The 13,213-nt window shown below is 37.2% G+C and overlaps 1 protein-coding gene and 1 long non-coding RNA gene across 4 annotated transcripts; one reads left to right on the forward strand and one right to left on the reverse strand.

Moving 5' to 3' along the window:
- Positions 1-98: 98 nt before the first annotated feature.
- Positions 99-12,010, reverse strand: LOC103438019 (LEAF RUST 10 DISEASE-RESISTANCE LOCUS RECEPTOR-LIKE PROTEIN KINASE-like 1.2). 3 transcript variants are annotated; one of them, XM_008376558.4, is made up of 5 exons: positions 5,732-7,102; positions 1,961-3,724; positions 1,707-1,745; positions 1,327-1,590; positions 99-1,253 (listed from the first exon to the last, which is right to left on the reverse strand). In XM_008376558.4, the coding sequence occupies exons 2-5, from the start codon at positions 2,685-2,687 to the stop codon at positions 325-327; spliced, it is 1,959 nt and encodes a 652-aa protein (XP_008374780.1). In that variant the 5' UTR covers positions 2,688-3,724; positions 5,732-7,102; the 3' UTR covers positions 99-324. The 3 variants fall into 3 exon arrangements, with proteins under 3 accessions (XP_008374780.1, XP_017188474.2, XP_008374779.1); XM_017332985.3 differs by lacking the exons at positions 1,961-3,724; positions 5,732-7,102 and adding an exon at positions 11,206-12,010; XM_008376557.4 differs by lacking the exons at positions 1,961-3,724; positions 5,732-7,102 and adding an exon at positions 7,502-8,663.
- On the forward strand, positions 3,696-5,464 carry LOC103438020 (uncharacterized). Its single transcript, XR_529744.4, has 2 exons — positions 3,696-4,047; positions 5,211-5,464. It is a non-coding gene; the product is annotated as an uncharacterized lncRNA (long non-coding RNA).
- Positions 12,011-13,213: the final 1,203 nt, after the last annotated feature.

The following is a 13,213-nucleotide window of genomic DNA, read 5'->3' on the forward strand; positions in this document are numbered from 1 at the left end:
AGGATTATACAAAAAAAAAAAGTTCAATGAAATTAATGGTGAAACCATTCAACATGAGTTGTATCTGATTCGATAGGTTTTTGATGTGAGACTTAACATTCTTCAAAAACAAGGATGATCGTTTGCCTTAACTGGATGAGTTGCAAATAGACAACCAATGTAACCTTGTAGCCTCAAAACTGCACTAAACACGGATCTGCCTTACCATACATACATCTCTTTGAGCTCTCTCATAATATATACATCTCATTCAACAAATCACAAATCCGGTAGACGAATACAACATGACAGCCACGACTTATGGACGAGAACTATAAAGTTTACTTAGCCGCTGGCATTTGGTGTCGTAGACACGCTAGTCCATTTGAATGCCACGGAATCTGGTGAAGCAGGCAGCGGATCACTCTTTAACGGCACAATATCGATTGCTGAAATATCAATCTCCTCTGCTTTTTGTATGTCAAAATCATCGCTCTGTATACGCTTTAGTTCGTTAAGCACCTCAATCATGGAAGGTCTCAAGTCCTTGTCACTATTCAGACAGCGAAATGCTAGTTCGGCCACAGCAATGATCATTTTTCGTGTTCTGGAGTCTGATTCAAACCCTAAGTATGGGTCTACTAGCTCATGTAATGTTTGTTTTTGAATCTTGTTGATTGCCATGGTAGACAAATTGATCTCGTGTCGATGCCTCGTGATGTCAACGGCTGGCATGGATGATATGAGCTCAATCAGCACCACACCAAAGCTATAGACATCACTCTTACTCGTAAGCTGGTAGCATTCGTTATACTCGGGATCAACATAACCTGGAGTCCCTTGTGGAGCAGTTGAGATGTGCGTGACGTTCATGGGGAAGAGGCGAGATAGTCCAAAATCTGCTACCTTGACACAGAAGAAGTTGTCAAGGAGAATATTCGTAGTTTTCACGTCACGGTGGATAATGTCAGATGCATGAAGATATGACAGTGCCTTCGCGGTTTCGATGGCAATCTTTATTCGAGTAAGCCATGGAAGCGAGCCAGGTTTTGCTTTTTCTCCGTGAAGATGTTCAGCAAGAGTTCCATTAGGAATGTACTCGTACACAAGGAGGAGTTCTCGGCAGTGACGAGAGGTGCAACCATAGAGCAACACAAGATTTTGGTGGCGCAGGCGGGCTAAAATCTCGATTTCATTCATGAACTGCTCAACTCTCTTGAAATTGTTTTCATATAGACGCTTGACCGCAACCGCTCTCCCATCCCGCACATTTCCTATATATGAAACTTAGAAATTAAGCACTAGAAGGGTTCATAAAATGGTTAAGAAAATCTGTGATCTTATTACCATGATAAACTGTGCCAAAGCCTCCATCGCCAAGTACTTTCGCAGAATCGAAATAATTAGTTGCTTCTTCAAGTTCCTTGTAGCTGAAAATATGTACTCCATGGTAGGTACTTCCCTTCTCCATATCGTCGTCCATAGAATAGGTACTCGAAAGGATGCTTCGAGTTACAAGGGACGATGGATCGTTTAGTTTTCTGTTTCGACGTTGGTATACAAAGAAAATAACACACATTATAGCGACGGTAGCAACAGCTGTGCAAACACCTGAGAAGAGGTTGCAGTATTGATAATTAGATGAGGACTAGTGAATATAATCAAATTGAGAAATGTGATGGAACATTAAATAATTGAAGAAACAAAAGGGTTTGCTAATATATTACCTACAATAACCTTCCTCTTCCAGTTCAAAGAATTATTGTCTGCAAAAGAAGTAAAAAAAAAAAAAAACAGAATTCTTAGAATAAAATTTGTGATACAAATTTAAGCCTCAAACACGCGTATTCTCTCTATGCTAATCAACGTGAACTAGCATGGCTACCTACAAGCACAAACACTGCAGAAGAAACTTTACTGTGGGCAGTTTTTCTGAAAAATTCAATCACTACTAAAAGGGAAAGCTTTACTACAGAAGTACCATCATCACAGGTTTTGACATGAGGTCGATCACTGCAAAAACAAACGAATTCATTGTCATCGAATCCACAGCGCCCGCCACTCCTCTCGCAATTGCTGCAATTCTGCGCAGTCCAGTTCAAAATGAACCCCATTTTCAAGATTTCGGTGTAGTTCATTTGCATCAATGCATCGACATTAGCAGCACCATCGAAAGGCAAATGAACTGAAGACCGGCACGAGTCTAACGAATTCATGCGCTCAACTAGCTCCTTGTGAAAAGTAGCAAAAGAGTGATGGCTGCCATTGCTAGCACAGTCAATGGGATATGAAAGCATGTATTCCGAATCGTCTTCAGGGCAATCATAAAAGAAGGAAAAATTGACGTGATCTGAACTATAGTTGAAAGGCGTTCGATCGAGGCTGAAGTTGTGTTGAGGAAGTGGACATTTGTCATCATAGACTGCGGCGTTAGCCAGAACAAACGAATGGTTTGAGTAAAAGATTTCTCTAATGATGTAATCATCGTCGGAAATACTAAATACCGGATATTTTTCATTGCAGGTGATCTTGAAGCTCGGGTAACCGCAGGACTCTTGCTTGCCAGAAAGCCAAAAAGGGTAGCCTATGTTCGGGCCATTTCCACACGTTTGAGGCTCGCAGGCCTCGAATCTTCGGTCTACGGAGAAAGCTCGGTTGGCGAAGGTTGTGAATATGATGGTGACAACAATAATACGGAGGAGATTCATGATCAAGAAACGGAGAGAAAAACAGAGAAGGAAAGCAAGTGATGGAATTAATGGGAGTTTGGAATGGCGGAAAAGAAAAGTCTTGGTAGTGGGTATAAGATTTGTTTGTTTTTAATATGATTGGAGGTGGAAAAGGAGGACAAATATGAGTAAACAAACCAATGGTTTAAGCAACAGCAATGACATTTGTTTCTTCAAAATGGACCCCAAAGGAAGATTTTAAAATAAACTTTGGATATGTTTGAAAGTGCTGCTGAAAGAGTTAAAAGCGTTTTCTAACAATTAAACGATATTCCAAAGGCATAACACCGCCCAGAAAGGATTTACAGCTAATTGGTGGGAAGTTAGCCAAGAAGGACCAGACAAGAGAAAATATCATACAAAATAAGACTTTGCTTTCTGTAGTTTTGTGGTATTTTGGTAGGCAATGCTGGAAAGCTTAAAACCAAACAAAACACTTTATGGCAATATTTTATTTTTCCACTATGTTTTTGGTCAAAGAGAAAAATAGACACGAAACTAGTATTTTGATGATATTTAGTGAAGCATATACATCATTTTGGCACTAATGTTGACTTTGCTTTTTAAACAAGGAATGAGATTTAGAAAAATCAGTGCTAAGTACCAAAACAAAAGAAAAACCCACTTGAGCGAAATTCAATAAAAATCGATAGTAACTGAATAAAAACAAAAAATAATTGAAATATACCAGAAACCGAAGTATTGTAAATTAACAAACCGAAAAGGTACAAAATATTTTGTTTAGGTTTAGGTAAGGGTCATTACCTATTCGAAGCGACCAAAAAACAGGGCAGAAATCTTCAATTTTGAGGTAGGCAATAAAATGAGTGATGCAGCAAGCACTACATATGTTTTGGTGGATTTGCTTGAAACTTGAGAGTTGTGGTTGGTTGAACCGAAAGTGTAGAAAGTAGGGAAGTTTGAGCTCTTTTCTATGGGTTGCCTGCCACAAAAGTAACATGGACAAAGACAAAATATATGCTCGAAGATGATGGAGACGTGCACTAAATCGAAGACTTAGGCCTTGTTTGGTACGTCGGATAACACATCGGATAGGATTAATAATACGGAATACGGTATTTGGCGTCCGTTTGTATTAAATAACCACCGGATTAAATAATCCGGGCCCACCTCCTTTATACGGTGAACACCCGTTTCCTTATCCCTCTAAAAGCACGGGACAATTTAGTCGGAACGCACTCTCGCTCTCTCCTTCTCCTGAGAACGCACTCTCGCTCTCTCCTTCTCCTGAGAACGCACTCTCGCTCTCTCCTTCCTCTCCAGACGATACAAGAAAATCTCTCGGTCTCTCCTTCCTCTCCAGATGCACCGCTCCCAGGTTTGTATTCTCATTCTTCTTCTTCTTCCCAGCATCTGCCCCTCCCTCTGTTCTTCCCCCTCCTCTTTTTCTTGCAATTTTCTTTCAATTGTTTGAATCTAGTTATTGTTTTCTCTGTAATTATGCAATTGATTATATAATTTTGTGTTTTAATTAGAATTTTCGAATGTTAGGGTTTGTTGATGGGGTCGAATTAGGGTTTGTTGGGGTTGAATTTTGGCACGAGAATTGTGCTAAAAAATGAGCTGCTTCCATATCATTGTTCTGCAAATTCTTATGTGGGTTTTCTTTGATTTGAGATTTGGTTAGTGGGATTTCGTTGAATTTTCAAGATTTTGTCTTTCAATTTTTTGTTGAGTGACTGATGCATGGTGAAAGTTTGCTTTGATTTAGCTGTTATGTGTTTATTGTTGATATGATTATGTTAAAATAATTGAGTAATTAAAGGAGTGGTCAAACGTTAATGGTAAAAAAATTGCTTAGATGAACAAGATTAGTAATGGGCAAATGGGATATTATATAAAATTTGTGCAGATGATTAACTGTAAAGGTTACTCTGTACTTGATGGGCAAGAACTGAAGGTTACTCTGTACTTGATGGGCAAGCTACAAGATTGTCAAGGGCGGTTAAATAGAAGAAGAGATAATGTGGGCCGAAAGGAAGTGATTAAAGTGTGTTATATGGTATCTGTTTACATGTTAGAGTCGTTAGACTGCATATGTTGGGGACTTCGTATCTTATATGGAATATCGTGTATTTGATGCTTATACAAAATTGTTGTGTTTTGTGTGGTAGTATTTTCTCATAAGTTTTATATGTTAACTGAGAATAACATACTGTCTTGGTTCATTTTTCTGTTTGTAACTGAAGCTTTAAGTGGTGGGACTAAGTAAATGAAACGCTGGCTAGTTTCACTTCAGTGGTGTGTTGATCCTTCCATGACACTTACTTCAATGGTTTGTAGCAAAAGCTTTGTCTTCGTTTTGTTGTTTGTCTTGTTAGGCTTTCAAATCTTGTTCCTTTTAAGCTTTTTTAGTTATTTTATTCATTGCATTTATCAGATTTTAAGTGGGGTTGTCTAGGTTTTGTTTGTTAAATTTCTCTTATTGGTTGTTTGGACTTATGTTTGCGACATTAATGCATCTTGCCTTTATGATTGCAGGAAATATTTGTTTTGTTGATGCTCCCTGTGTTTGTTGGTGTTTAAGGAGAAAGCAAAGCAGAGGGAAGAGTTTGCAAAGCAGCAGCATGCATATATTTTGGCTATCTGGACAAACTGTTTCTTAGTGAAACCAACTTGCATTTGTATATTTTATGAACTTGGATATGTGGTTGGATTAATCTATATAACGTAATGACTTGTAGTTGTTTTTTGTGAACCTTCTTTTATGTTATTGGAAAATATTTTGAATTTGATGTATGTAATTTACTATTTATCATTGTTATTTGAAAATTTGTGTGGTTTTCAATATGTATAAATATGAGAAAAGTTCATTAAACAAACAAAGATTTGTCATTTTTTTCTCCTTGTCCTATCCGGCTCAGTACCAAACACGGTATAAATAATACAGTCATTAGTCCAATACTGCACCAAACGCTCAACTAATTTAGTCAGTACTATCCGATGGCTATTTATCATATCCGACAGAAATAGTCAGTACAGTCCGAGCTGCCAAACGAAGCCTTAAGACATTGTCATAGTAATTGTGTATAATAATAATACAAGTTGGGGTGGTTAATACTAACTTAATTCTACACCATAGTAAGTGGTATATAGACTTGCACACTCAACCCATTTCCTTGTAACCTGAGCTCACTAAAAAGGTTATTGAGGCTTAAACAAGGAGAAAGTCTTTAGTCTGGATGCCATGTGGTGTGACACTGTCCAACCATGACACAGTGGGTGGGATACAGAGGGGGCGGGAGGGGCTCTAATTTATGGAATGGATAATGTTGAGATGTGTGTTTGTCCACCTAAGCGGACTCAAGATGAATGTGTGTTTGTCCACCTAAGCGGACTCAAGATTTTCTTCTAAACAAGTAGGTAGATTTTCGTGAAGCACACTTTCAAGAGGTGAAATATTCTTATATTCATTTATGTGAAGCACATTTACTATCAAGATGGGAGATATCAAATACAACACACTCGAAAAATAATATTCTCAGTTGACTATACAACACAAGCATAAACATAAAAAAAAAAGTATGAAATAAGAATTTCTTCTAAGTTGGCCCTAATTACAATGTGATCGGTTTGAATTAATGCCAATCTTGCGCCACTACACCTAATCCCAATCGGAAGGTGGAGAAATTGTACGTGGACTTATGACTTGCAAGATCAACTGTGACAAAGATTACAGGTTGGTATGAAGTGTGAAGTATTTAAAATCTTATAGAATTCCTTGCTAACCTCGTGGACCTTTGACTTGGTCAATGCCTACGTGGCATGTGTTTTCGCCTACGACTAGTAGCAAACGGAATTGGATCCGTTCCGGACCTTAGAGTCCGGAGCTTAAGGATCAACTAATATGGACCGTACATATTGAATCTAACGACCGTACATATTGAATCTAACGGTCTTTATTAACTCATTTTCCTAGCCCATCACATACAAACCAACAGCTCTGATTTCTTTTACATACTAATCAACGATTCAGATGGATTGATCCTTAGGCTCCGGACACTAAGGTCCGGAGCGGATCCAATTCCGTAGCAAACCAACTGGTTTGTCCACAAGTTTGAGATGACAATGACCAGTCAAAGGACCATCACTTCTGGTGTCTGTGTCCAGTCTGGAGGGTTTATCTCATTGGGATTAAGATGAAATAAGAAGCCTTAATGAACTAAGTTTTCGGTAATTAAGTTCAAGGGTTATACCTAATTGCACATTCCACCACAATGTGAGCACTAGAACATAGTTACAACTACTTTACAACACCAACTAACAGCAAATGACCTAGAAGACGATATTTTATCTTGTTCTGAATTTATTTAAATTATAGGGAGTCAATTTAAAGTTGACTGTAAAGAGATGTGCACGTTATTTGTAATGATTATATAAAAATTTAAGGAAAACTAATGAAAAGGGCTTGAAAACTTTGAGTTTTAATGATAAGGACAAAATAAAGGGTAAAGTGAATAGTACCAGGATTGACTTTTTAGTGTAAAAATATGGTTTTTCGTTAAAGTGAACAGTACCGTACCATGTGCTTTTCGTTAAAGTTCCAAAAAATTTATCTAAATTATGGAAAGAGATTTGAACTTTAATGGGGATGATGAAACACAATTTTCTAACAAACTTGACTTAACTCAAATGTGTAATTATGAATGGAAATTCCATACCAAAAATCCTACTCGACTTTACCTTAATTAATTCCCCTAATCTTAAATTAAACCAAGAAAACTGATATGAAGAAATTAATGGAGAAATTAAGAAGAAATTGATATACATACCACCAGAAAGCGAACATATTCCATCGCCGCAATAACAGACAAACGAATTAGAATTCGAGTTTGACCCACAGGTTCCATTGGATAATACACATAGCCGACAGAGCTCCCACTCCGCCTCGTACCTCACCTGAAACCCCTGTTTCAAAACTTGTTTGAGCTTATTCGGCGTGTCAGGCATAAAGTCCACACCCTCCCACCTAATCGGAACTCGAAAATTCAAATAACACGAGGCCCAGTTTCCCACATGAATCCTCGAAGAATTGTCGTCGACATAGTACGAAATATCGTCGCGGTCCGTACCCTTTGCCTTGCAAGCGAAGCCATTGGGTACGGACATGTTCCCCGGCTGGCAGCCGTAGAGCAGCGTCAGGTTCCGAACAGATGGGACGTAGGAAAACCGGTCGTAGTCCAAGGTGGTGTTGACGATGTGGTCAGTGCAGGAGGTGTCCCAGAGATCTGAGCGAGCGATTGTCATGGTGTAAAACTGTCTAAAGTTCAACACAAGAAAATCTTGGTCTTCAATTTTCATGACAGGGAATTGATCTTCTCGGCAGGTGAGCTCGTAGTATTCGAGGCCGCAGTGTTGGGGAGGGCCTTGGGCAGCCCAGAAGGGGTAGGAGATGTTTTTGAGGAGGCCGCAGTCGTAGTAGCGGCGGCACTCGGTGTATCGGTGATCATCCTCGCCGAGAACAGGGGTGGAAAGTAATATTACCGTGACCAAATAGTGGAAGATGATGGGGAAGGAGACGGGTAGTTTTAGGAGAAAGTGGGTAGGCGTAGGCATAGTAACTTTTTGAAGCTCAATGGGACACGGAGATTAAAATAGTTTGATATTTCAGAAGACGAAATTTTTATGTTTTGAAATTGGAAATGCCTGAAAGGAGGGAATGGAAAGCTAGTCTGATGAAATTATACAACAGTTGAAATTCAAAGGGGTGGAATATTATTATGATATAATCTGTTTGACCATCAGAAGGGAGAAGTGGGTGGCGTTTTCGTGAGAGACGGATGCGACCACGGCTTATATAGTACATTGACTGGACTTCTGTACGTTTCTGCCTAGGAAATTTCCAGTGAATGCAGTAGGAAGGTGTTATGCGTAAACAATTGAAAGGGCAACGTCAGCCCCCTTTATTTAAAGGGTGCCTACGTTAGTGTGATAAACGGATCAAGCATATCGGGTTGTTGAAATTTTATCTAACAGTTATAAATAGGGAGTTTCTCTAAAAGTTATAATAATTGTAACCGTTGGATAAAATTTCAACGTCCTGATAGGCTTACTCAGGAGGATCTTTACCCTTAGCTCAGAAGAAGATCCTAATCCGTTTTAAACGTCAATGGTAGATAATATGTCAATACTAAAAATATTATCCATAAAATATTGTGCACATCCTCCACAGAAGATTTGTAATACTTTTAGGACATGTATACTTACGCGGATGACTAGTGATAACTGTTCTTAATTATTTTAATGTGTAGGTTTGTCCCCACTCATTTTTTTTATTTCAAAAAATAAGAACGAAAATAATATTCGCATATTACTTCACAATAAGTAAACATAGCCTTTGTTTTTTAAAATGTGAAAGCAGTAATACGGGAGAAGATTATAAGGGGTGTATCATCTATACACACTTATTTATATCTCTCATACCCTTTATAATTTCTAACCGACGAATCTTGTATGAATAGCACTACCCTATATAAAATAAAGTAAGTAACTCTTGATTTACTCCAATGGATGCTAGTGGTACAACTCTATGCCTATTAAATTTGGGTGAACAACAAATGAATGAAAGATTTTTCAGTGTATCCGGAACACGTAACGATGTCATATGTTACTATACAAGTGAAGGCAAGTTTCTTTTTTTTTTAAGTGTTTGTCCACTTGCATAATGACATATGACATATGTGTCTGTGTTCTAAACACACATAAGAGCATCCTCCATTGATCGGGATGGCACTTGGCAGTGCAATTTGGGCATAATTTATTTCAGGGTTTTCAACTGAACTCAATTGTTGTTATTAGAGGGAGAAATGTAACTTTCTAGTTCGGGAGATTTGAATTACAGATCATTTTCTCATGCATCTGGAGGACTGAAATATGACTAGTTCAAGAGTCCGATTGATAGCGTGCTTTTATTACATTTGTTCAAAAGTCAAATTAAACCCAATAAATTTCAGCGTGTGTGAGGCATGCAGCATCAAAAGGAAGAAATTTAGAATTAAAAAAAAAATCATTCTCAAATCTGTTTTGTCTATTTCTTTCATCTTTTTTCATAAAATTAAAGTTTCTAACTATAGTTTTCAATTGAAATATAACTAGCAATTGTATACATGTTGTGCATGTGCTTATTACGATTTTGAAAACAAAATTAAAACGAGAGAAGATATAAAATGGTTGTTAAAGCTTTATAGTGACGACATTCAAATGATTTTTTTATCACTGAAAAGGTTATCCATATCTTTAGCGACTGTTTTTTGGATAATTATTTCGTTACGAAAAATTTATCTTATTTGGGAGAAAAATGTAGAAGAGTAAATGGAGGCCACTGATATATAGTTATCTAGCCTAATGGAGCCCACTGATATAGTTATCTAGCTGTGAGGCTTTGAAGAAAAGGTAATAAAATTATTTTGTGTTTAATTTGCTAATTGTCCATAACTTTTATTTTGATTTTTGTTTTTTAAGTTTGTTGACGGAGTCAATATGGTCTTTTTATTTATTTTTTTATTGACAAAGAACATTCCTTAATAGGTAATTTAAATTCCATATATATTTTTTGTTTTTTTTTCCAATTTGTTTTTTTGGTTTTTGAGTAGATCCAAATAAATTTTTAAAGCTCAATATCATATCTATTGGCAACTTGCTAATTCATTACTTTTGTAAACAACTTACTTTTTTAAAGTCGAAAATAACTGATCCAGATCCGGGTGTAAAACCCGCAAGAACAATTTTGGGCCTCGGCCCATTTTCTGTACAGTATATTTATTGGTGGTACATTGTTTTGTGTGTGTGTGTGTGTGAGTTTTGTTGGGGTTTGGTTATTGGGGCTGGGGTGGGGGGATTTGGATCCTATCCGGATTCAAATTGTGAGGATTTTAGCGATCCTTACATTTTAGTTATTCATTGTATATCATGTGATCTAAAATCATTTGATTTTTTTATTTTAAATTAAATACAAATAGTATCTAACAAAAATTAACCGCACGATATACGATGAACGGCTAGAATATGAGGATTCCTAAGATCCTCACAAAGAGGATCATGAGAGGATCCTCATTCGAGTGGGGGGTGGGGGGATGGTATTTGATCACTCAAAATCTGTGGGCAAAAATCAATGCCAACCCATTGCCTACAAATCGATGCCAACCCAAAGAAGAAACTAATTATTAACTTAGGCCCGGCTGCCAAAATGAAATATGTGTAAAAATGTTCGAAACATCGTCACGTAAGAAGAAAGATAGACAAATATTTTTCACAGTAGCTAACTGATGTAGCTACAAAGGAACATAGGCTGACCTCCTATGTGACATGTAGTATGTATTGGTTACAATTCTCCTAACTTCTCTTTAATTTAATTTAAAGTAAAGATATCGCTTGTAAAAAAAATGTTAGCTATTCATACATACAAAGTAAGTTTAAAGTTAGCTAGTAAATAACAATAAAATTTAATCATTAAGATAACCAATTGATCATAGCATACCTTGTTTGCAGACACCGTTGGTTCTGGTTCCATTTTTGCAAAAGCACAGAAAATTGTGCGCAGTGTTGTTGTAGCCACAAAAACCACCATTTGCCTCACAAGATCCGCAGTCCTTAGCCATGCCCCAGTCCAGCACAAACCCTTCGTTCATAGCGCCACCAAATCCACCGATCAAACCATCAAAGCCACTAGTAATCTCCGTTGTCTTTATCACCGGAACCACCACATTCTCCTCGCAGTTCTCGAACCAATCAAAGCCCTCCGTCTCGTTCCCCACCGTAAACACGTAAGACTGCATCTTACCGTCTCCCAAACACCCAATGGGAGGAACGAGAGGAGGGTAGGAAGTGCAGTTGAAGTAAAAACTGAGGTTCAAATCTGGATGGGAGTAATTTAAGGGGAGGGTGCCTAGAGTTACATTATGTCGTGCCCTAGGGCATGTATGGCCAACGACATCGATATCAACAAGATGGACGGTGGAATCAGTGTAGTTTATTTGTTTGACATAATATGAGTCGGTTGGTAGGGTGAGGATAGGCTCGCCGTCGGCGGAGCATGTGAGGCCGAAACCAGGGTAGCCACAGTACTGATCGGCGGTGGTGGCTTCGCCATGCCAAAACGGATAGCGAAAGGTTAAGCCGTTGCCGCAATCATATGTGCCGCAAATATTGGTTGAGGATGAAGAACTACTAGTGTTGCTGATTCCATATGACTTCACGATCAAGAAGAAGAGTGAGAAAGAAACAAGGAGGTAAACATCAAGTGGTGGCATGGTGAATATGGAGTACATTGTCTATGGTATGTACTTTATATATAGCTTAAACTTAACTAGGTGTTAGGGAACACGGTGTGTGAAAAGAATCTTTTAATATATACACATTGCGTGTTTTCTCCTCTGTGTTGTATACAAATTACTGTTTAACTCCATATACAAAAAAAAAATATTAAAAGAACATTATGTGTGGAGTTTCGTTAGACTCAGGGGTTCAAAAAAATTGTAGTAACAAAAAGTAGAATAATAAAAAATATATATATTATGTGTGGAGTTTTGTTAGACTCAAGGGTTCAAAAAAATTGTACCAAAAAGTACAAAAATTTAAATGACCATTTATCGTCGAATTAAGATTAAATCATTGATGACCTTAATTTTTCTAAAATTAAAAACTAAAAAAACATATATCGGGTGTGAAACTGTGATTGCGACCAAGGTATAAAATATCGATGATATCGGAAATATCAATAGTCCAAAAACACGAAAATTTCGAAGGAAATATCGGGATATTATTGATATCGATAAAAATTAAATAAAAACCAGAGAAATTGTAAGAAAAACTTGAAATTTTTTATTAAAACTTTGCAGGATGTTTATTTAGTCAATTGTCTATTAGTTTATCACAAAAAATTGGAAGGAAATGCATTGCATGATATATATAACTTATTTAAGTTGATTATATAGTGAGCTGACAAACATTGTGAGTGTAGAAAATATGTAGTAATTAATGAAAGAAGTTTAAACACACCATAATCATTTATATATAATGAATTAGTACAATATTTTACACTTTATACATTGCATAGTAAGATACATGATTGACTTAGCAAGGTCTAAAATATCGATGATATCAGAAATATCGGTAGTCCAAAAACACGGAAATTTCGATAGAAATATCGAGATATTATGGATATTTTAGACCATAATTGCGACAATGACTCCTAAAAAACTCAAAAGTATTTTCTGCAAAACTTGTCTGTTATGCATGTTGAGGACTAAAAGAACTTGGACACAAACATGTAAGATTAAAGCTCCTTGAACCTTCGTTCCTAGGAGAAATAGCCAAGAAATACAGATGATTCAGCTAAAAGACTATGTGCGAAGACTCCTAGGATACGGTTTTGGAGACAAGATAACCATACAAGTCAGCAAAAGTTGGATTAAAATACAGAAGACGTGTGGCCTCGGCGTTCCTGAGATTACTTTTATGAGATCATCACCTTAATAAATATTTTA

This window comes from Malus domestica, chromosome 06 (assembly GCF_042453785.1).
Source record: "Malus domestica chromosome 06, GDT2T_hap1".
Taxonomy (NCBI): Eukaryota; Viridiplantae; Streptophyta; class Magnoliopsida; order Rosales; family Rosaceae; genus Malus; species Malus domestica.

Bases quoted from the DNA above. Each gene is read 5' to 3' on its own strand.
- LOC103438019 (XM_017332985.3), bottom strand. From the start codon at position 11,995: ATGTACTCCATATTCACCATGCCACCACTTGATGTTTACCTCCTTGTT. The intron at 1,746-11,205 runs GTATGCTATGAT...CTTCTTTTGCAG, and splicing joins CAACGGTGTCTGCAAACAAG to ACAATAATTCTTTGAACTGG. The intron at 1,591-1,706 runs GTAATATATTAG...ACCTCTTCTCAG, and splicing joins GAAGAGGAAGGTTATTGTAG to GTGTTTGCACAGCTGTTGCT.